General features: G+C 34.4%; 1 protein-coding gene across 1 annotated transcript in view; it reads left to right on the forward strand.

Annotated features, from left to right (window-relative positions):
* Positions 1-21,311, forward strand: part of CCDC178 (coiled-coil domain containing 178) — a 150,616-nt gene that overhangs the window by 85,453 nt on the left and 43,852 nt on the right. The window contains 2 exon segments of the mRNA XM_065753459.1: positions 12,466-12,578; positions 12,580-12,601. Of these exon segments, the coding sequence (XP_065609531.1) occupies positions 12,466-12,578; positions 12,580-12,601 (135 nt within the window).

Genomic DNA, 21,311 nt, shown 5'->3' on the forward strand with positions numbered 1-21,311 from the left:
CACAGTAATTTTGTTTAGCACCGCACTGTATTGTGGGCAGTGTGTGTGTGCAGATACATTTTAGTGCACTGGTCTTTCTTTGCATCTGGTTTCTTTTCATAGAATCATAGAATGGTTCAGACTGGAAGGGACCCTTAAGATCATCTAGTTCCAATCCCCTGCTATAGGCAGGGACACCTCTCTCTTGACTAGGATGCTTAAAGCCCCATCCAGCCTGGCCTTGAGCACCTCCAGGGAGGGGGCATCCACAACCTCTCTAGGCAACCTGTTACAGTGTCTCACCACCCTCACAGTAAAGAATTTCTTCCTAATATCTAGTCTAAATCTACCCTCTTCCAGTTTAAAAACTCACTAAAAATTAAAAATTTCCCCTCACCTTGTTTATACCTTCCCTTATAAAAAGTCCCTCCCCAGCGTTCCTGTAGGCCCCCTTCAGGTACTGGAAGGCTCAGAGCTTTTTCTTCTCCAGGCTGAAGAGCCCCAGCTCTCTCAACCAGTCTTCATTGGGGTAGTGCTTCAGCCTTCTGATCATCTTTGTGGCCCTTCTCTGTACCTACCCGAACAACTCCATGCCTTTCTTGTGTTGGTAGCATCAGAACTGGATGCAGCACTCCACGTGTGGTCTCATAAGAGCAAGTAGAAGGAAAGAATCATTTCTCTTGACCTGACTTTTCTTGATGCATATGGCTTTCTGGGCTGCAAGTGCACATTGCTGGCTGATGTTGAGTTTTTCATTAGACAGTATTCCCAAATCTTTCTCATCAAGGCTGCAATCAAACTTTTTTTTTTTTTTTTTGTATCCTTAGTTTGATTCTAGAAATCAACCCCTTCACAGTGACCTTCAAGGCAGACAGGCCTCCAGCACACAGCAACTTCACTCTTAACTTCTTGGCTGAGCAAGTAGAATCCATCTCACGTCTTGTTTCTTGTATAAATGTTCATTAAGTAAAATATAGTCCTGTCTAAAGGCACTCTACACTGCCTTTCTGTGATTGATCTGTGTATATTGCCTCATTTCTGTTCTTTATAGTTTGAGCCTGTCTGTAACAGTGAAGTTCTCCACAATAAGAGAGATCTCAGGTTTCATCATAAGGACAACAGGTAAAAGAAAAACGTCTAATCTCAGTGGATAAAAGGTTTCATAAGCAAGGAACTTGTGCCAAGGACTCTCTGTAGGCTAGAGTAATTATCTCAGGCTTTCACTCAGTGAGATTTTAATATGGTGGGAAGAGCCTGAGGCACAAACATAATTGTACAGATAACCACAATATTGCACTGATACAGAAATATGTCTGTACGCGTTATAGCTACTTGCTTAGGACATGTAATACCCATCCTTCCTATGCTCTTATTGATCTATTTTATCTACAATACAGACCTGTTCTAACCAGATAACTGAGCATTTGGTGTAACATTATAGTCATATTCTATGTTTAATATCTAACTTCATTAATACTAAAGATTACTGGTTATGTTTCAGGTTTTTATTAAGGGAGACAACAGTATTTGTATGAGAACTAGTTGCTTTTTAGTGTCTTTTAAAAAATAGATTTTGTTCAGTTTGTTACTGTGTGTTTAGTTTTGTTCACTGAAAATTCTCTAGGCTACGTTTCTCAAAATTTTAAGAATTTTTGTTCTAATTGGAGAAGAGAGGCTTAAATGTGCATTCTCCATTACATAAAAACCTGCCAAAAGTCAGATAAGAATTATGGAATTCTGTTCTGCTTCCTTTTGAAGTGAAAGTGAGGTTTTCTTAACTGGAGAAAAAAATATTTTTCAGAAATTATTTAGCATATCTATTTCATTAAGTGCTTTAAAAAGCAGATTGAAATATAATTTTATTAATTATCTGAATATTGGTCATGAAAATAGTCTACAGTTATTTCTCCATTATCAGCTGCTGGATTTCAGAATTCCATGAGAAAGAATAATTAGGATCAAGCTATGTATCCATACAGAAGGTCCAAGGGGAATTTCAAAAATAAAAATGCAGATGTTTAGTTGTCCACATGCAGGTTTGTTTCAAAGAAATTTCAGCCAAGAAGACCACTGGGTGTCAGTCACGTGCATCATCACTATGATGAAGTTCGCTGAAGCCAAATGGTTTGTCAGTGGACCAAAGTAGGTAACTGAGATTAGGCAAAATGTGGATCTACATACTTAGAACATTTAGAATATTCCTTTAGAACAAAATGTCAGTATTGCTTGTCGTCAAGGGAAAATTAGTAGTATTCATTTTTAAAGGAATTACAAGATTCTGGTTGCAAAGGCTGAACTGAAAGTGACTCTTCTAACTCAGCAGAAGTGTAATAGCTGTATTTGCAAAGATGGAATTGAGTGCTAGTGTATCTGTGGTTAGCAATAGGGCTTGTCAAAATGAAATATGTTATTCTATTAAATTTACTACATTTTGCACATTTTGTTTAACAAAGCAACAAAATATTTTTAAATTTCCAATGAATTTGATAATAATTTGCACAATTATTTCATGCATCTCTGTATTTGCACATTTCTGCCACTTCAGAGTCACACATAAAATATTTGTATAGGAAATATGTGTAGGCAACAGGTATTCTGTTCAGTATTACTGTTTATTGATCCTTTCAATATATTTTTCTATTTGATTTTTCTATCTGTGCAATTGGAAGAGTGTGTGTTTATGTATTAGTATCTGAATGAAGTGGTTTGGTATTTATTTTCTTCAACTGAATTCCAATAATAAAAAAATATTAGGTTTTGTAATGACAAAAATTGTGGATCTAATTACCTTCCTGTGAGTAATTAGCCCTCTTCCCCTAGTGATGCAGAATTGTCCATTCCTAAGAATATAAGGAAACAGATCCTTTGCAAAACTTTAACTGGTCATAATGAAATAAATGGGCATTCCATGCAGTTTTATCTTTTCCAGAATATCACTGAAAAGGAAGTTCTCTCTTGGAATATGCTTTAAAAATATTGACAAGTATATATATAATCAAACTGTTAAAAAAAAAGTTGAAAAGTTAATAAAGCATAATAGACAAATAAGTTTGCGTTTGACAGTCTAAAACTGTGTTATGCAGAAACCAATAATGAAATCATAAACTCTTTTTAGACAAAGAATATTAACTTAAGGTATAGAAGAGGATGTAGTATTGGAGGAATTCTTAATTCTATCTAATTTCAAAATATTTTTTTATGCTTACATCAACTTATATATCATCATATTTGTAGATGGACTTTATTTAAAAGAAGTATCTTTTACTTTTCCAAAAATAAAATATTTTAGTATGGGAGAATTGTTACCCAGAAGTCTATAAACACTCAGTATTATAGTTTTATGCTATACAGTATTCTTCCAATAAATAATTTTATATATTTTTTGTTTTCATATTATTCTCAATAAAACACGGATGTTGATTTTAATGCAAAAATATTTTCTAAATAAATGTATTTATTTCTTGTGGTATAGAAATATTTTGGTACCAACTGCAGAGCTGTCTAAAGAACTCACTTTTAAACTTTTCTGGTCTTTGAATGATTGATGTTTTCTTCCATTAGCATTCAGAACCAGTGGATCAAATGAAAAACTCTTCAATCAATACTAGATTTACTGACATTATATACTATAATAATTGTTTCCAATTCACTTGTAATAAAATCTAAAGGTGCACTTTTCCACTGTTAATATCAAAGGCAAGATGTTTGCTTTTTATTTTTGTTTTGTTGGCTGTTGTCATTCACAATGTCTGCAAAAGCAGTGTTACTTACTCAATCTCTCTTGTTTATGAACTTTCATTTGTGTTCTGCTTGCTTTTAATACTTTCTTATTTTTTCCACTTCTGTGAATATGCTAATTTGTTCCTGTGCCATCTGAAGTTGTATTCCTGACACCACTGGTGTAGTCACTGACCCCTACTAGCTGAAGGCATTATGTTTGTACTTCCAGTTCAGTGCTTTGATACCAATCTTCTTCCATGATATCAAGAAAGAAAAGGACTGTAACTTACTTAAGTGGTATATCAAATTAGTGCCAGCAAATTGGTACTGAGACCAAAACACAGTTCTGGCATCAGACGCCATGGATATCCATCTCAATCAGTTCATTTTCTTTATCTTCTTGGAAGCTACCAATTCTGCAGTGTCCTTCTGAGCGCATTTTTTGTTCCAGGAGCTATGGAAGAGATTTCCAAGAGATTGATCTCATAGCTCAGTATTCATATGTTCAAATACATAGAAACTCTTAAGGTTCATAGCTTCATAGATACATAAGGTTGGAAAGGACCTACAAGATCATCTAGTCTGACCATCCTCCTATCACTATCCCTACCCACTAAGCTACTAAATCAAATCCCTTAGCACTTCATCTAAACGCTTCTTGAACAGTGCTAGGGATGGTGCCTCAACCACCTCCCTAGGCAGGCCATTCCGGTGCCTGACCACTCTTTCAGAGAAAAAATGTTTCCTCAGGTCTAATCTAAATCTTCCCTGGCGCAACTTGTGGCCATTCCCTCTCGTCCTGTTGTTATTTATCAGGGAGAAGAGGCCCACCCCCTCCTCACCACAACCTCCCTTCAGGAAGTGGTAAAGTGCAATAAGGTCTCCTCTGAGCCTCCTCTTCTCCAGACTAAACAATCCCAGCTCCCTCAGCCGCTCCTCTTAAGACTTGTGCTCCTGACCCCTCACCAGTTTTGTTGCCCTTCTCTGAACACGCTCCAGGGCCTCAATGTCCTTCTTGTAGTGAGGGCCCCAAAACTGAACACAGTACTCGAGGTGCGGCCGTACCAGAGCTGAGTACAGGGGGATGATCACCTCCCTGCTCCTGCTGGCTACACTATTTCTAATACAGGCCAGGATGCTGTTGGCCTTCTTGGCCACTTGGGCACACTGCCGGCTCATGTTAAGCCAAGCATCAACCAACACCCCCAGGTCCTTTTCCTCTCTACATTCTTCAAGCCATTCTGCCCCAAGCCTATAGCATTGCATGGGGTTATTGTGGCCAAAGTGCAGGACCCGGCACTTGGTCTTATTGAACCTCATCCCATTGAGCTCAGCCCAGCTGTTCAGCCTATCCAGATCCCTCTGAAGGGCCTCCCTACCCTGAGGCAGTTTGACACATCCTCCCAACTTGGTGTCATCTGCGAACTTACTGAGGGTACACTCAATTCCCTCGTCTAGGTCATCAATAAAGATATTAAACAAGATGGGCCCCAAAACTGACCCTTGGGGGACATCACTCGTAACGGGACGCCAGCTGGACTTAACTCCATTAACCACTACCCTCTGGGCACAGCCCTCTAGCCAGTTCTCCACCCAAAGAAGAGTGAACCTGTCCACACCACGGGCTGCCAGTTTCCTCAGGAGAATACTGTGGGAGACCGTGTCAAAGGCCTTGCTGAAGTCCAGGTAGACTACATCAACAGCCTTTCCCTCATACCAGTCTGGTCACCCAGTCATAGAAGGAGATGAGGTTGGACAAGTTTGCTGCATGTTCCTTGAGTTTGCCCATTCTTATGGTATACCTGTCAAACAGGTAATGTATAACATGTATAACTACCAAATTCTAGCTTTGCAGTGTAAAAACAGGAATTATACAGTTGCTTTCTAAATATCTTGAATACTGCATTTTTTCCATCTGAACCTTTGTAGTTATGATTGGTCTTAAAATTGAAGTAGCCCTAGACAAAGCTATCCTATTCCTGATTTATTCAACATAAAAACTATATTTGACTTTTACCCACAATAAAATTTGTAATTATTGAACAGCATTGTTAGGGTAACATTCTATTCAGTAGGGCAGTGGCAAGGTTTTCAGGTTTTTGATGGACACAAGAAAGATGTTTAACTCTTTATGTTCTGAATAACAACTTTTTCAAGACTTCTTTAAGTATAGCTCCTGGCAGACCTCCTGCAATATCCTGTGGAGTTTCATTGGAAGCATTAGAAGAATCTCAGAAGAGTTACTTCTTGTCTTTGAAAGAAATTGGATGACACAACACAAAATATTCTTCCCTGTAATCAAGGTTTCTTATTTGCAGATAAAGATAGGACTAAAAGTACTTAATCAGTTGAGACACCTGCTCAAATCTTAAGGTTCTTTCATATAGTGCTTTGATCACATCTTGATTATCCAAAGGTCTGTCAGTTGTAGTAGTTCATGACAACGTAGACTCTGTATGTGTTTCCGAATCTCTGCTCTACTGTCTGGAAGAGGACACATTTATGGGAAATAGCAGAACATTTTTTTTTTTTTTTTAAGAAAGAAAAGAATAGTTTTGTTGCTATGTATGTACTCTCCAGTATGACCTGTTTCCACACATTGCTGTTGGTCTCTGCTTGGTTCATTTCTTGGTTCAAAGCCTGTTGATTTTTAAATTATTCCATTTCCCCATTTCTCAATCTAATATCAGTATAACAAGTGACCTCCATCTTTAGCCAAGACTCCAGATTAGCCTTTACTCTATATACTAGCTGGGATCTCACAATCTATGTATTACAAACTAAATAAATTTATTAAATCTCTATAGCTGGGAGGAAAACACTAGAGCACAAAAATCTTTGGTTTATGTTGAATAATTGTTGAAACAGTTGATTTTGAACCAAGTTTTCAGAAAGTCCTTTGGGCAGAGCTCATCGCTACCAAAGACAAAAAAAAAATATTTTCCCTTTGGCTCTTGAATAGAAAAAAAATGGAGGTAATGCTGGCTGCTTTTCTAATCCATTGACCTCTGGAGGTTTATCCCTTTACTTCATTTCCAGGGCATTGAAGAGGAAGCAGGACATATGTAATTATATCCAGTACTTCAATTTTTTTTTCTTTATTTTTTCCTCAGATCTTCTGCACAACTGTAATCATAGATATTGGATGCATCAACATTAAATTATCTTAAAGAATTATGAGCTTATACTATGACCATGTTTAGTATAAAATCTCGGTTTCTATGCCAAAGTTTACTTTGCAATTTTCAGAATATTCCATACGTAGAAAAGTCTGTATGCAAACAAGAAACAAAAATGCTTTTCAGTTTGATTGCCATTAAGAATTATGACCAGAAGTGTTAAGTACTGTCTGTTTTGAAATACTTGTAGTATTAAAGTAGGCATGTCTGTGCATATATTCACTACTATTATTTTGTTTACCGTATCAGAAACTTGGCTATGTTTTCTCCAAGACTTTAATGCATAGATATCCATTATTCCTATATTAATTCTCCACTCAAGTCCTTACAAGTATTAAACTTCTTTTTTTCAAAACTGTTGGAATTGCCATTTGAACTGGTAGCTGTGCTACCAGTGAAAGGCTACCTGGCATCATTATTCTCTCTGTAGTTTCCAGGTAAGATAAATGCAATCTGTCAGAAAATATTTTACACCATACTCATTAGCGGAGGAGTAATTAATTTATTCCAAGTGGTCTCTAACATGTTATTCAAAAATATGATATTTCACTTTCCTGTCCTATGTTTATAAATCAGGGTTTATTTTCTAAGATGCCATCCAAACATTATAAAGCACAAATTCATACTATGGATGTAAAAAAATCTGTAGTATTTCAGAAGAAATATTGGTTTCAGCAACTCTGGGCAATGTTGGTTGTTGTTGTTTGTATCAGATACAGTGAAAGACATATTTCAGCTCAAAATATGTATTAGATCAGTATATAATATCAACAGAGTAAATCACCTGACTCATGATACAGTTTGTTCAAGTGGTCTCAGATCCCTGCGCAGTGTCCTTTAAAAGGAATGCAGTACTTGAGATTTACAGAGTAGCTGCATGATCCTTGATGCATAAATTACCATCAAATGCTGGTGGCAGCATCAGTAGAAAATCCTTGGTATGGTGATTGCATCAGTACTCAAATTAATTTCTTTGTAGTTTCTGTTGTAGGTTCTGTGACTTGTAGGACCCAAAATACTTGCTAGTAAACATTAGCTGTAACAGGCTATGGAAGAAAAAAAAATTCCTGCCTTTCTTGCTTTATAGTAACTTCCTTTTTCATAGCAGGGAGACTTGCCAGCTGTATTACACCTGTAATTACACTGGCCGTGAGGCATTTGGAATTGCTGTTCTCATTGTGCCCTGGGGAAGGACATATACGATATATGCAATAGACACCACTACTGGAAAAACAGGACCAACTCCACTGAAGAAGCTCTTTGGAGTTAAAGGGATGTATACTCCTGAATAAAGTAATTTTAAGTAATTTCTTTTTGCTCTTCACATTCTGTGTTGTCATCCCGCCTACAAAAGTAATAGTCGCTCCTGTTTGGAGAAATCTTCAAAATTTAGGTTGTATAACCAACTAATATAGATCCCTTAATAATTAATTCATTGTGCCGATGCATCTGGTAGCCAAAATCAATTATTCTTATCTTTCAATAAAGCACTGCTGTCAAAGTAAACATTCAAACTGATGATTGACTTTGTAAACTACAGGGATTTATATCATGTTTATTGGTATATCATTATGTGGACAAATTCATTGATCCTAAGGTTTCTCTCCACAATTCTTTATAAACTTTTGCCACAAAAATTGAACGATAAAATAATTCTTAGATCACATGCAACACAAAGTGATTGTTACTAACTTATATAAAAGGATGGAGGGCTAACATGAAATGCATTTTCTCTGTGCTGCAGAAACCAGTTGCAGTTTCCCTTACAGATCTCTAACATTCATTTTCACTCTAACCCCCCCTTAGTTAGACTAGGCTAGTGGCGATTTTTATTTGGAGCTTTTTGTTACAATACATTCTGTATGGCCTGAGATACAGGACTGATCACCCATGTTACCTGGCATTGCATTTCCTTCATTATTGTTCAGCTGAACTTCCATTGTGTTAACAATTTCTTTTTAAGGTCTGGAGAAACATTTGGTTCTCCTTTTTTGTTTGCTTGTTTTTCTTCCATGTATTCTATTGCCTGAGTGTGAATTTGTGTTATGACAGACAGGAAATCCACTTCCAATATGTTCAGCACACAAAGAGGTGTTGCAGCTTCCTGATGTTCTAGAAAGATGGAAACTAAACTGCTATGTTAAGAGAACATACCGAGGAAAAAAAGCACGTATGTTGGATCAAGTAGATATTTTATCTAACACAGTATTCTACCTCTGATACCACTTGTGCAGGTTGTCTATAGCAACAGGGCAAGCATGCTATAATTTCTTCTCCTGAATATTTCCTCAGCTTTAAGATGTTCAGTTGCATATTTTCCATTTTTCTTATTTAATAATCCACAGTGGATATTTTCTGTCCCTTTTCAATATCCGTGTTTTCGATATTCACAAGATTTTACACACCTTAGCTACACAAAGTGCAAAGAAATATCTTCTTTCATTTGTTTCTAGTATATTTTCAGGTTTCATTTGATTCATCTACTTCGAGACTTAAGTTTCATTTCATGTAAGACCCTTCAAGAAATATCTGAGTTATACTTCTTTTTCTCACTGAAAAAAGTATTATTTTTAATTTTAATAGAGAAATATAGAAAATATATTTCCATATTTCATACATCGTTTCCTGAATGTCTGAAGAGATCAAATGTACCTGTAGGCAAAGACTGGCATAAGTGTATGATTTCAAATTTTGGTGAAGAGAACAAACACGTGAATCTTAGTGCTTGTTAGCAGTTCGCAAGTCTTCAAATTCAGAAGTTCAACTAGCAGAGTTATATCAAATGCCAGGTCTACCTACTTAGATATCTATCTTACTGTCTATTTTGAGATTTATGTCCCTGTTGTGGTAGAATAGAAAGAAAGAAGGTATGGTCTGTGTTCTGGCATATCCCATTTGATCACAGTTTGACCATTCCTCTCTCTCAGAAAGTCGAAGTACTCATAAATATGAATTTTTCTTTTCAAAACTTCTGAATCATTTTAAGTTATACAAAAAGTAACAGTAGGACTTGACTATGTTTGTACTCGAGTGTATGCATACTGGGGTAAATAACTGTATTGATGTTAATATTCCAGAAGCAAGTTTTTCTGTGACTTTCCAATATTCCTTACATATGCAAAGATGTTGTCAATGTTGAAAACAGTTGTTTTATGTAATGAATGTCAATATATTAAAATCAGTGATTCTATATTTGTTCATGGAAGTATAAGCTTGGAAAAAAATGTTACTTCTACCCAAAGAGTAGTAAAAGAGCCACCACTTTTTCACTGTATTTCACATCTTTCCATTAATTATCTTGATTTTTCTGGAAGATGCATAGCATTTTAGTGTTTAATGACACAAGGGTGATAGTTCTATACAGAAGAGTTTTCAGATTTTGTTTGAATAACCATGGCAATCTTCTAGCAAACGTTTTCTGAAAATAAATATAGATAGAAAAATGAATATATCTTGATTAAGACATTGCATATATATATAAAAGAATTGTTAACATGCTAACTGCCTTGGGAACTCCCAAATTCAAAGTAGCTCCACAGGATGGCTTTGAGTCTGTTCAGGCATGCAGCTATTTCCCTTGGATAGCTTTGTCTTTAAAAAGTGAGACTCCAAATTACTCTCTTGGGATCAGACTCAAAAAACTTAAGGCTTCTTCAGCATTATGCACTGTGAACCCAGAAGAACTGGGACTTTATTAGTCCAGTAATTCAATGGATTTTTTTAAAAGACAGAGAAGATATTAAGGGAAGGTTCAAATTTTATTGAAAGTCCTTAGCCTTGGGTTCTGGGCAAAACTGTACCTGTAATGTATGGCTAAAACACTGGTGATTTTTAGAACGGTCCTGGCTCATGAGATAAACATGCACTTATGTTGCCCTTCCAAATAGAGCTTGACTAGCAGCAATAGAGTCTGGCTCTTTCATTATTCACGTATAAACAGTGACTTGAATCTTCAACCAGTGATCTGAGGAAATAAATCTAAGCTTCTTTATCCTCAAAATATTTTTTTCTGCCTTATACAGGCATATTTAAATTTGCACAGTGTTCTGTCAAAGGGAAAAGTGTCAGGGAACTGAACAGAGTAGCAGTTCAGTACTACCAGAGTAACAATATTCTACCAGAAATGCAGCTACAATGATTTACAAACCCTTTATTTGGATTTTGGCAAAGCAGTTACTAGAAATATCTGACTGACAAGTCAGAGGGCTGCTGTCACTCCTGCCTGACAAAGAGGCTCCATTCAAGAAGCACCTTATGGTGGCATTAATCCATACATTCTACCTCTTCTGATAGCTTTGCTTTTCAGCAAGGTTTTCATAGCATATAGCATTACAAATAGTCCACTCAACTCGTAAACATACTTTTCTAACTTGAGAAACTTTTAGACTATAACTTCTGCATTATAAGACTTTGAAATATTGCCTCAGATTATGGCACCCGTTCTTCATATGGACATCTAGGTTTAATTAGTTGGCCCAGACTTGTACATAATTGTAAGCTGTCCTCTACTCCTCCACTTTATTATGTGCATCTGAATTTAACAGAAGTACCTCCCAAATACAACAAGCAACAGCTTACATAAATTTAATAAGCTTTAAGCTTGCCCATTGATCTTTTTTGTGCATCTCTCCTCTCATGTGGGTGGCATCATCGTTACTCACTATCCTATTTTAAAAATATATTTTAAGGGTATACATTTAAAACATATCTCAAAAAATATTTTGAAATGTGTAAATCATCCATCCTGTTTTATAGTTATGAGGCTAGAAGCAATTTTCATTCGTCTAACTCTATGGGATAAGTTTAGTTGGGCTTCCCTCCCATAAAAGGCATTTTTTAATGAAAAAAATAAAAATAAAAATGAAAGCAGAATTTATGACATAGATCAATTTTAAATTTAATCAGATTGCCTGTGTAACTTAGATAAAATACATTAGAAAATCATATGACTCTTGCAAAGTCATGAATTATAATTACAGGAAATTTAGTCAATAAGCTGAAAAACTATGGGAATTCATCTGATTATGGAAGCACATATAACAAAAAGTGGTGTTTTTTTTTCTGTTAGCAAAAAAGGGTGGCTGATAATTAAATTAGTCTTAAAATCAAGTTAATCAAATTATGATTGGGAAACTTTAAAATTATTACAAATAAAGGGGGCTATTACATTATCTCTATTTTTCATATAACTCGGACAAAGATTTGAACAGTATAATGTAAAAAAAAATAGTGGATCCATTTGCAATTAGGGTAAGTGAAATATTTTTTATACAGAAAAAGAACTTACGTAGTAAGGTAGAAGAATATTTTTTCTAGTAGTTTCTATTTTAACTATTTAAAACCTTATTTTCACAGGAAACCATTATTAATAGCATTCGCTTTAGTATAAATAATTCAGCAAAATTCTAAACACAGTGAGATCATTTGTAGTTTTCCCATTGGTTTAATTGAGACCATAATCTTGTAATCTATATTTTGGAGATGTCATAAGGGAATGAGTCAAAGAAACTGTGGAAGTGAACTATAATTTTTATTTTTTTTAGAAAAGCATTTTGCAGTGATTGTAATCAATTTCTTTTCTCTTTAGGCCAATCTGGAGCAAATTATTGAAGAAAATCTGTTGCTAGCTCAAGAATATCAAACATCTCAGAAATGCTACTTAAATTGCAAAGAAGATCTCATAGAACTCTATGATAGTAGAATCAGTTAGAGATCATCAGCAGGTAAAGTGATAATATCATCTCTTCAATTAATTTATCCCTTATTTAAAATTCATTTAATCAACACAGCTACCTAATACCAATGGACTATACACTAGTAATATATCATCTATCACCTGCATTTTTGTTTTCTTGAGCCTTTTTTTTTTTTTGTATTTTCATTTCCTTTCTTGCTTGCTTGTTTTTTGTTTTACTTTGCAGAGCTATTCATATAAGGAATTAATTATCCATTAAGTCATAATTCTTTTTTTTCTTCAATCTGGAATATATTTATTTTTGTACAAAACTATATTACCCGGTATAGTATCCAGTACCTTAACATTATGCATTACTTTTCTATCAAATAGTCTTTCAGGGAATTAACAGCAGCTATAATCAGAACACTGCAAGTTTTAATGTAGAAAACATTTATATGAAAATAAAAAAACTTTAATTTGATGAACTTCCATGATGGAGGTATAGTGCTGAGGTATAATGTTCTATTGAATAGTTAGTTACATTTGAATAGGGTTTTTTTTGGTTTAAATATAACAATGTTGTGAAACATAAATCAGGTGAGGTGTCATAGAACTACTTTTTAAAATGTTAATTTATGTACACAGTCTTTTTTTCTTTGCTCTGTGCCTACAGATAGTTCTCAGAATTTGACCATCAACTATATCAGCATTAACTATAATTAAATCAAACATATAATCTAAGTCAACCTGAAAATTCTTTGGTTGTCTTTCATATCTAAATTTCTGAAAATTAGTACACATGTAAGTCATCATGCACACAAAAATTATCGGTTTATATCAACAATTTCAGGTTAGAATGTTTGTTAACTTCGGTCACATATGCGGAAATTAGGTCCTGTTAACATTAATATTTCATTTCATTTTCTAAAAGTGCAGTGAAGAAGTCTTAAAATAAGTGAGATGTAAAGTTCAAATTATTAGTATTTTACGTCTATCAGTCCCTTTTATGTCCTATACCTGTATCTTCAGCCATTGCTCATTTCCCACAGAATACCTCAGTAAATCTCTAATTCTGAAATTCAGCATATTATGAATTTGAATTTATTCCTTCCAATATGCTCTTGATAACTGCACTCCTTTCTATATATAAAAAACAAAAATATTTTTAAGTCATTCATTCTTAGAGATAAGCGTATTTGGAGAACAAGTTGAAGATCAAAAATAAATAAAGGAAGAAATCCTCTCTCTCCTCTATTTTCTGAATACAGAATTATGGTTTACTCACTATAATGCTCTCCAAAGAAAAAGGTAATCTGGACCTTTAATTTCTTTGGATATAAGAATGCCTTCTGGATGTAATAGTTCTTGGTAATATTTGTGAAACAGATTTCCCACTCAGCAGTTTACCTCTTCTGGACATTGTGTGGGTGATAATATCATACATCTCCGTGAAGTAATATGGAAGCAAACAAAATTGCAAATGAGTTGGCATATATTATTGCTTTTTTCCTTCTCAATTTGAATACAATAAAATAAACATAGTAAAATATAGCAAAATTGCATTGCAATACCAACAGGATCTAGCTTCATCAGCACTGACACATAATCATTTGTTTGGCTTTTTAAAATCTTGTTTATGAAGAAAATGGTTATGAGTATGTTACTATTCTATAGAAGCTTATAAGCAGCATTACAAACATGTGCACCTAGTTTATGGTAGAAATTAGTGATGGGAATATTTAGGCTTTCTGACAGTCCTTTGTGCCACGAAGTAGCAGTATATATATGAAGAGGAGAAACTCTATTGAGAATATTAGTTTGAGAATTACAGTGACAGCTACTCTAATTTCCTTACTGATAATTCTTCACTTTGTTAGGGGACTAACTAGTCCAGCAACTAAGGCAAAACGTGTATAATTATCACAGAGTGTTTAGCAGTTATGACAAATGGAAAGAAGGTGTTGACTACTAACAAATCCTATAATAAGGTGTATTTCCTTCTTAGTTTTTATTTTATTTATTTATTTATTTTAAGTGAATTGCAGTTGCAACAGAAAATCAGTTCTGAGGGAGTATCACACCAATGATTTTTCTAGATGTTGCACCATATACCTGCATTACAGTGAGCGGACTTCAAGAAGCACATTCATCCATTCCTAAATCCTGAAGACTTTCTTCTCTTAGTATCCTATACATATATTATTATTTAGAAGTAGAAGCTCAAAATTAGAACGTAGTTTTTATGAATACTGATGTAAAAAGCAAAGTGCTAATATTATTTTTTTTCATATTTTAAATGGATATAGTAAGTGTTCTAACTAATTAAGTAGGTTTACCTCAATGTCTTAAGTAGTTACTTTGTTCAGCCCCACAGAAAGCTCTGTCTTGATGAGTGAAATAATGTCTTCAGTAATGTGAAGTGTATTATCATGATCTTGCAAGCTTCTACGTACTGAGAAAGGTGCACTTATGAACAGGGAGGATACACATCACTGAATGGAGGAGTTATGCCCATGAAAAGTATAATACTCTCTTCTGCAGACTGAATGCAAAGGAATTATCTTGGAGGATAAATGGATTTTTTCTGTGTGTGTAATACTGCTATACAGATGCATCAGATGAGACAAGGTTTTCATAATCCCACTGCTGTTTTCTAGATTTCTACATAGCATGCTATAACAGATAATAGCCTGGTGGAAAACAGATATACAAGTTTCAACTTTGCTGCAAGTGAGAATGCATTTCTGCTTTCTTCAATTCTTGTGATTAATGAAGTCATTATGTAGCACTGGTAATATGCTTGTTTTTGCAGGTGTATAATACTTCTGCCTTTGTTTTCTTTTCTTCACCCCATTATTATATTACAAACTTCAATTCTAACAAATTCCATGAGATTTTATGTTTTTGCTGGTTTTCTGAAATTAAAACGCCAGCTAGGAATATCTACAGTAACTTGGAAGGGTTGAAGTTTCAAACGTTCTTTTTTGAATTTCTTCTGGAAATATTAACAGGCTTTCATACTAGTGCCAGCAATACTTCTAGGCATGAAAACCCAAACTGGTTATTTACCGTATCCTTCTCTTTATACTGGGCAATCTTAGGATACCCATCCCAAGAATGAAATCTGTTACTGCCATTGTATCTTGCTAATGAATTAATGGTTGTACTGTTGTGTTTGTTCTCTTGAAATTAGGGTTGCTTCCAAAATATTGAGATATATCTTTACATTTATATCTTTATATCTTTACATATCAATAACCTGTTTACTTAGATCTGTCTAATAACATTTTAAGAATCACTTTTGTTCATGTAACTTGCTTTTAAAAATGATCTCCCTGAAAATCACTATTGTTTTAAAATTTAGTAAAAATTAGTAAAAATAGTAAAAAGTAAAAATATATTCTCATATTCATGTTCTGTTATCTTCAAGAGGCTACATTGTATGGAAGGTGTGGGAGAAATAAGTCTATTGATTTCTGTTTCCTTTTTTTCACTTTCTGGATAACTGACATATTATTGCAGTAAAACATATGTAGGGTCAATTCATGCTGAATAGTTATTAGAAACCATGATAACAAAAGTCATTACACTGCAGTTCAGTTTTGACAGTAAAATTTCTGCAACATTATCACAAATCCTCGCGCATTAGTGCAATGATCCTTACTATAGTTTCATATTAGAATCAAAAGACTGCTGTAGCATGCTTGATACAAAAAGTCATGCAAGTCAAGTGAAGTTCTTTTATGCTTTTATATAAACATATTTTCCTGTCGTTCTTATGTATGTGTTTGGCTCTGAGCCCTCTTGGATATTACTGCCTTTAGCATCTGGTTCAGCTGGGATATAGGTTTGTGTCTTTTTAAAATGAAGTTTTGAAGTCCCATTGTTTTGAATCACTAAATAGAATATAAAGTAAATCTGATGCTTGTCCGTTTATGTATTTAACTTTTGATTTTGTGGTTCCCATTCACTGACCTTAATGACAAACAAAATGCTATTATGTAAACAAAAAATAATTTCTATCTTTGAACTGTGTTTTTGCCTATTTGGTTCACTCTGGAGATCTTGGATTGTTTCATATCTTCACAAGACTAATAGTGAAAACACTGATAATATTACAGCAAAAAAACAGACCTCCATAAAAATCTTAAATGAGAAAGAAACCTATTAAGGCTTCATTGTGAAAGAAATGAATATTACAGTAAAGGAAATATCAGAATGTTTATTTCTTAAATGTTTGACCAGTTTTCAGATCCGTTTTGATTAAGAATAGAAATTAATTATGAAATTGATTTTTCTTTTCATTTGCAGATATAACAAGACTAAATAATTGCTAGTAAGCAAAAGTGTGTCATTTGTAGTGTTCTTAACTGAGTTTTTTTCTGACTTTAGAATTTTGACACCATGATAGGTTGTTGGAAGGGACAGCTTCATATCAAAATAGAAGGAAAAGAAACCTTCAATAAGCTTTTTATTATGCAAATTTGCTAAACTTTCGTAGAGCTAATTATATTTAAACAATGTAAGCATCAAATTAATGCTATAATTAAGTTTAAATCAATAACTCCATAAGTTCAGATGACTCAATAAAAAAATTAATATAGCAGGCAGTCAAATCATATTATTAGTTTGGTAGAAAAATAAAGTTATTTAAATAATTTAAAGAAAGTCAGTCTCCTTTCCATATGTATCAGCCATATTAATGGCTGGTCAGATTAGATTTACATACTACAGACGCAGTCACAGAACAGAATGTCTGTAGGACTCAAATGTTCATTTTTACAGAAGATTCCAGAAATGTCAGGAAGTGAATTCTCTTTATTTCTCCATTTTTTTTTAAAGAAAAAAATATATAGAAAAAAAATTAAATAATTCCTTTAGGTATTTCTTTTAGAACTTGGATGTTCTCTAATGCTTCTGAAGAAAAGATTAGAAAACCCTCTTTCTAAATAATGGTTCTTTAATTAAAAACATAGAGCTTTTCTTTTTTCCTGCATGTGCATGCCTATTCCAGACTTTATTTAGCATAGAGTGAACAGAATAGAACAAATTTTGCTAGTACCACTACCAAAGTAGAAATAGATGTTTTTAGCTCTGGGGAACCTATGTACCAGTGCTGACTTGATCCATCATATACTTATTTCTTCTAATAACACTTCATAGCATTTTTATAATTGTTACTGTAACAGATACATTTAATCAAAATCAGGCCAAAGATCTTCTGTTATTAAATTAAAAATCAATTAAAACAAAATTTAGTAACTTTCATTTATTTATGTTTATAAGAGGCAGGTTGAATGACTGCAGAGTAGTAAACAACTTCCTTAGGGAAAGTTCAAAAGTTCAAAAAATGTTTATATCTTATTTTATATACTTCACATTCATTTTTAACCACATGAATTAATAGTTTGAGATTTATATTCTTATTAGCTACATAAATTCACGTTCATTCACATCTATTTCAAACTTACGTTAAGAGCATCATTAAGGTCACAGTGTTACAGCTTAATCTTGCAAATACTTTCTGAAAATATTTGATGTCAAAATAGCTTGACTTAGCATTTAATAAGGGACAAAAATATAGCAAACAACAAACAAAATGCTCTAACTTAATAAAAGTCATACTTTGCTTTCATTTTTAGCTCATAAACAGCATTATTAGAATCTTTCAGGATTATAAAGCGCACCTACATTGTAACTCATCTCAAATGCCTTATTAGGGGTACTTATGTTAAAATCTTATTAGACCTATATTTTCCACGCTTATATGCTTGAAAAGCTAAAACATTCTTAATAGTTTAACGTATAAGATTAATGTGCCCTGTTATGCAAGCTGTTATTCCAGAAACTGGTAGAAACTTTTGTACTGCACCTTCTTAAATGCTTCCACTTGGAATTAAATCCATTAATCAGGAGGAATGGTCTACACTAGAATTAGCTAGATAAAACAATTCTTGACTGACAGGTTGTGGTGTAGTTCCACATGCACGCTAAGATTTTCAGATTTTTGGACAGAAGAAAAATGCTGGAGGTTGGAGAAAACAAATATTTCTTTTCCGAAAAATATGTTTGTTCACTTTGATTAAAAAAAAAATGTTTGGAAATCAGTGGATAGATCAAAAAGGGCATTTGATATTTTTCAGTGAGGAAGATGGAGTACTTCTTCACTTAAATGTCAGAAATTCAGATGCTCTGTATCCTCTCAGGTTTAAGTACTCTGCCACAATGATAGGAAATGAATTTCCCTCCTTTCCCAAGAACACTTGCATGAATGACCAGGTTGCAAATTATCCTTGGCTAAAACTGTCTCGGTTTCTCACTGCTCTCACACACTGTGAATAATTAGTTTTGGAGGAGACAAAAGGATGAAATCATTATGGTGCCTGTCTAACAGTAGAACATTGCTCTGAAATAAATGTTAGTAAATTATGCTAAATGTAGTTTCATCATTGCTACTGAAGTAAGCAACCCCAGAGTAATGCAGGTCTCAGGGTTGGGCCTGCCCAGATGTGTGAGGATCTTCTTTCACATCTTTGTTTTAAATGAGATGGTGGCAATGTGTATTTGAGTCTTCCTGCTCTTAAGTACACTTAACCCTAGAATAATCCTGCAGTTAGATTACAATCCCTTCCTAATTTTCAGGGTTAAAGGTTTTGCTTCTCTGTGGTACAGAGAAGGGTTGCATTGGGTGTTAGGAAAAGGTTCTTTGCCAGACAGTGGTGGGCATGGAAAAGATTGCCAAGGACAGTGGTCATGGCCCCAAGTGCCTGAGTTCATGTGTGGAGGCAGGAGTTGGATCCTTGTGGGTCTCTTCCAACTGAAGATATTCTGTGAGTCTGTGATGCTCTGTATGATTCTATGATTACTGCATGTCAGGAGACTTCCAAGGCTGCCAGCCATTACTGGGAGTCACACATAATTCTTTTGGCATCCCTGGTTATAGTTAGCCTCTGTCATACAGATAGAGGCCGTTTCCTTACTCTCTGGAGTGGTGAGATACTAGGACACTTGTTAAAGTGTCCCAGAGATCCGTTTTGTAGCACTGCTACCCTTCAGTAAGTCATCACTTTGCCTAGCTCTCTTAAAACTGTTCTTACCTGATATCAGATTAAGTCTGTAAATAAGTGCACTAATTTAGAATATCCAAAAATGATGAAGAACAAAGGAGGTAAAAGCAATGATAATCGTGAATATAAAAGAGAGACTACATTTATTCTATTTGCACTGTAATTAGACATTCAGCTAACTTTCTATTTTAGGAGGTTGGGATTTCAGCTTTTCTGCATGTTCCTGTCTCTTACTGGACAACCCTACATATCAGAGTTGATGTCGTTTTTCAAAATTTCCAGGAGATGTAGGTAGATGTAATGATTTCCTAAAAAACTAGCAGAACACATGACCTAATTGAAAACCAGATGCTTCTCTCTGTATCCACAAGTTACCCTTTGCCTTTAAATCATTGCAGCTGCAGTTTGGCTCTTCCTTCATGATGGTTGTATGCCTTCTTTGGGGTACCAGCTTGGAGAGAGAGTAAAATTAAACAGTGACATAGGTTAGAAAACTTTTTCTCTGGGGAGCAGCTGTAGCATATTGATTCATGCTCTCTGCTGTCAATATCTCTGAATCACTGGAGCTAAATCCAGGTTTGGATATCTACTGGAGTCAACTCTTCATGCAAATATTAAAATTATCTATCTCTATTGAAGAAATAGAAAAGAAGGTATTTTCGGATCCTAAAAATAATTTGCTGAATTGGAGAATGAATGACTTATTGCAAAATAAAGAGGGTAGGAATGAGGGATCACAGTATGAAAAAGCACAAGGACTGTTCTAATTTTTAGAGATCAAGTGTGTTGAATGCAGCATTACTATCTACTTCCCAGTAACCCAGCATAATTTTGTTAGTCCTAATATGTTTTAACACTAAATCTAGCCATTCTTGACATTGATTTCAGAGCAATTCATGTAATAGGTCAAGTAAAGTGGTGCTTATTGACTGCTGATTGTATATGTTTGTCCACCTGAAGTGTTATTGTTAATTGACATGCTCTTTCATTTTCCTGAGATAATTTTCACTCTATTTGAATAACTGCCCAAAATTCTCCCTTTGTAAACTGGGTCTCTTTCCTGGCAAATATCAAATATAGTTTTGAGAATCAGATAAATTGCAGACACTAATTCATTCCTTCAGCAACAGAACATTACAATAATCAGATTCAAGCTAATTTGTCAAACATAATTTACCTTTAGTGAATATGTGCTGTCTGCCCCTAACTAAATCACCCATTTCTAAATGTCTTGTAATCTTGTCCCATGCCATTATTTCTAGTAATATTCTTGCAAAAGAATCCTGGCTAACACTAATGGCCTGAAGTTTTCTGAATAATTCTTTGTCTCGACATACTGCAGAATGTTCCACCTCTATTCCTATGTGATTACAGACCCTCTGTTAACAGGTATTAACAGGAATCTGCTCTTTTCCTTAATTCCTGGAGATTATAGGATTATAGTAAAGGCTATCTAATCATCATATGTTGGCTGCCTTATCGAAGCTTTTTGATTGTATTGCCAAAGGAGCCTTCAGACTTTTTATTTTTTTTTAATTATGAGTGTGGTAATATGGATAATACTTTTTTTGACACCTTGTTTTCTTCAGCAGAAGAGAACAAATGAACTAGAGTAAAGCAAAATATTGGACAGAATCCCAAACATCATTTCAAACAGTAGTAAACAGTAGCAGTCTGTTTTGTACATTA

The sequence above is a fragment of the Cyrtonyx montezumae genome, unplaced genomic scaffold (assembly GCF_038088225.1).
Source record: "Cyrtonyx montezumae isolate F1298 unplaced genomic scaffold, pur_monq_1.0 scaffold_8, whole genome shotgun sequence".
NCBI classification, from domain to species: Eukaryota; Metazoa; Chordata; class Aves; order Galliformes; family Odontophoridae; genus Cyrtonyx; species Cyrtonyx montezumae.